Below are 2,862 nucleotides of genomic sequence, written 5' to 3'. Positions count from 1 at the left end.
CTGGCAACCTCCACGTGGTGCACATTGGGTAACGCTAATGCCGGCGGTAAACATCATTTTTCAAGAAAATGCATGGTTCGCTTCAAAGTCATGTAACTCGGTCAAGAAAAATCGTAGGAAAATTTTAAAAAAAGCATTTTGTAGGTAAAATGTCGTAGATTGTGGAACTTGTATCAAATTTGTCGAGAGAATTTTTTTTATCGAGCTACAGTGTCAAAAATACGTAATTTTAAGGAACAAAACAATGTGTTCTTTTTTAAAGCACAGAACGAGGAAGATGAATATGTCGAAATAAATCATTGAGAGAGTTTTAAAGTTGAAACTTCAAGCTTTAAAATGCTTGTTTAATTTTGTGTCTACGATTATTTTTCGCCGAGTTACAGTGGTTTGAAAATAGCCCAATTTTTGGGGTATGAAAAGTGTTCCCTATTTTTTTTTTGAGTAGTGTATATTGTTTGTCAGAGTTTCAAGATGTTGTTGACACACTTCTAAGACTCGTGCCGTAGTGCCAGTTTTATTACGGTTTTTGGATGTCTGTATATTCTAAATTATATATTATCATTACTCTTTTATTGAGAGAAAATATAAGATAGGAAAATTAATCTGATCATTCGAAATACTTTTGTTATAATTCAATTAAGCAGACTTATTGTCCTCAATATGTATAATTTTCTACTTACTTCTTTATCGCTTGTGTCACAACTACTTTCATTATATATTGGCTCATATGTTGTTTGTTCCGAGGTTGTTGGTTGGTTGGTTGTATATTGTGTGGCTTCAATCTGCGCACTTGTATTTGAAGTAATGTTACTATTTGATCTGTCTTTATTTATATTACAGTCTGATCTGCAACATAAAACAAATTATAAAAACATCTAATTACAACAAAAGTTAAGTTTTCATAAATATATTATCATTAAGAATACATACACATATGTATATAAATGTAATATTTGCTAATAATTAAGAGACCTATTTTATAACTTCTAACAATGTTGTTATGTCATGCGCACCTATATTACTGATACAAAAAACTTGCGCAGTGATAACATGACATACATAACATCATTAAAAGTTATATTATAAGAAGTTAAAATTCTATTTATTTATTTAAAATATAATGTAACATTTACGAAGATGTGGCTGATTTCCCATAGTTTTTTTAAATTATGCCTTTATTTCCTGACAGTAATAAAGGTTCGATGCTCTGTTTTCCCCCTAATAGCTCTGTTAACTCTCTGTAATTAAATGAAATACGTTTTTATATATAATTTTTTTGTAAAATTTAAAATTAATTAAAGATAAATTATTAAAAATTAATTTTATTATTTAAAAGTTAATTATAATACTTACGTCTCGTAAGGACAAGATATTCTATTTCTCCCAGTCTTTTTATTATGTGTTATTACATTTTTAAAAGATCGTTCCAACGACTTATATTTATTTTCCACTTGCATTGCAGAAACATTGTAATTTTGTAGTTTCATTTTTTCAGATATTTTTTGCCACAAAATTTTTTTTGTTTTAATTTTTCTTTGTGTGACTAGGTCTTTGTTTTCTTTATATAAAGATAAAAATAACTTAGTACTTGCATCTGTCCAAGAAAAAACTTCGTCTCTATGTACTTCTATTTCAGCATTATCATTGTTCAATTGATCTTGTGTGTTGTATTAGGTGTTGTGTTATTGTCATTTAATAATATTAATATCTTCTTATTGTCAAATATGCAGCGCATACTATCAACATTAAAATCTATTGTTTCATATAAATATTGAAATTCTAGTCCACCTGCAAATATATGCAGCATGAATATATTTCATATTTTGTTTTTGTATATATACATATATTGCAGATGTCGGAATTTACAATAGTACTTTTTGACGATGGACTTCAGTTGGTACCATCATCGTGGTTATTAGAAAATATTAGGGAGTTTAACGTGGTCGTTTTTTCTTCTCTAAGCTATCATTTCCACACCACCTTGTGGTAGATAGCTTGGCGCGTTTTTTTTTAAGTGGTTTCCTCAATAGGCCTAATCCACTCTCATTATTCATTGTATATAGCTTTTAAGCTCGCGCTTCGCGCTGTAGTATATCTTTGTTCTTTTCTTTTTTTTGCATTTTAAGTCAAAATTTCTTCACTTTCTTGATTTTCTATTTATGTTTCTTTTTTTTATTAATTGGATGAAATACTCTCTCCGGCGCACTTTCCTGCAGGAGTTTGCGGTCAAACAAACAAACAATAGCAATTGTTTAGAAATTTAGAAACTCTGTATCTGTTCAGGCGAATTAAGGCCTGCGTCTATGACGCTAGTACTTGGTCCAAGTTCTAATTCCGCGAAATATGTAGCCAACCAATGTAGCTGTTCCACAAAAGCTGCAAGTTGATTGGCTACGCATTCCTCAAAACTAGAACTTGGACCAAGTACTAGCATCATAGACACACTTAATTCGCCTGAACAGATACAGAGTTTCTAAATTTCTAAACAGTTGCTATTCTTTTCATCGGTGTTTTATTATTAACTCCATTATTTTTTCCAATAAAATCTTTAGTTTGATTTTTAAGAAATATAACATTTTTTAATCAAAAACTAATGCTAAAGCAACTAGTTTGTATAAATATCCGTTGTTTTATTTGGCGCAATTTGTTGATATCATTACTTTTGTAGAGAAGATAGTTTTGTAGAGAAGATATTTTTGTAGAGACGATATTTTTGTACAGAAGATTTTTGTGGAGACACTATTTTTGTAAAGAAGATACTTTTGCAGTAAAGATATTTTTGTAGAGATTATAGTTTTGCAAAAAAGATAGAGTAACAAAATATATTCGGTTGAATTGGAGCTTAGACTTGGTGCTTTTTTT

The 2,862-nt window shown here is 29.5% G+C and overlaps 1 protein-coding gene across 1 annotated transcript; it reads right to left on the bottom strand.

The window, feature by feature from the left end:
- Positions 1–401: 401 nt before the first annotated feature.
- Positions 402–2,054, bottom strand: LOC105564883. Its single transcript, XM_012017645.1, has 5 exons — positions 1,940–2,054; positions 1,354–1,657; positions 1,167–1,238; positions 681–846; positions 402–543 (listed from the first exon to the last, which is right to left on the bottom strand). The coding sequence occupies exons 1-5, from the start codon at positions 2,052–2,054 to the stop codon at positions 427–429; spliced, it is 774 nt and encodes a 257-aa protein (XP_011873035.1). The 3' UTR covers positions 402–426.
- Between the last annotated feature and the right edge of the window lie 808 nt (positions 2,055–2,862).

Source organism: Vollenhovia emeryi, unplaced genomic scaffold (assembly GCF_000949405.1).
Source record: "Vollenhovia emeryi isolate VEMERY1.0 unplaced genomic scaffold, V.emery_V1.0 DF943775.1, whole genome shotgun sequence".
Classification (NCBI taxonomy): Eukaryota; Metazoa; Arthropoda; class Insecta; order Hymenoptera; family Formicidae; genus Vollenhovia; species Vollenhovia emeryi.
This window is presented reverse-complemented; position numbering and strand designations above follow the sequence as displayed.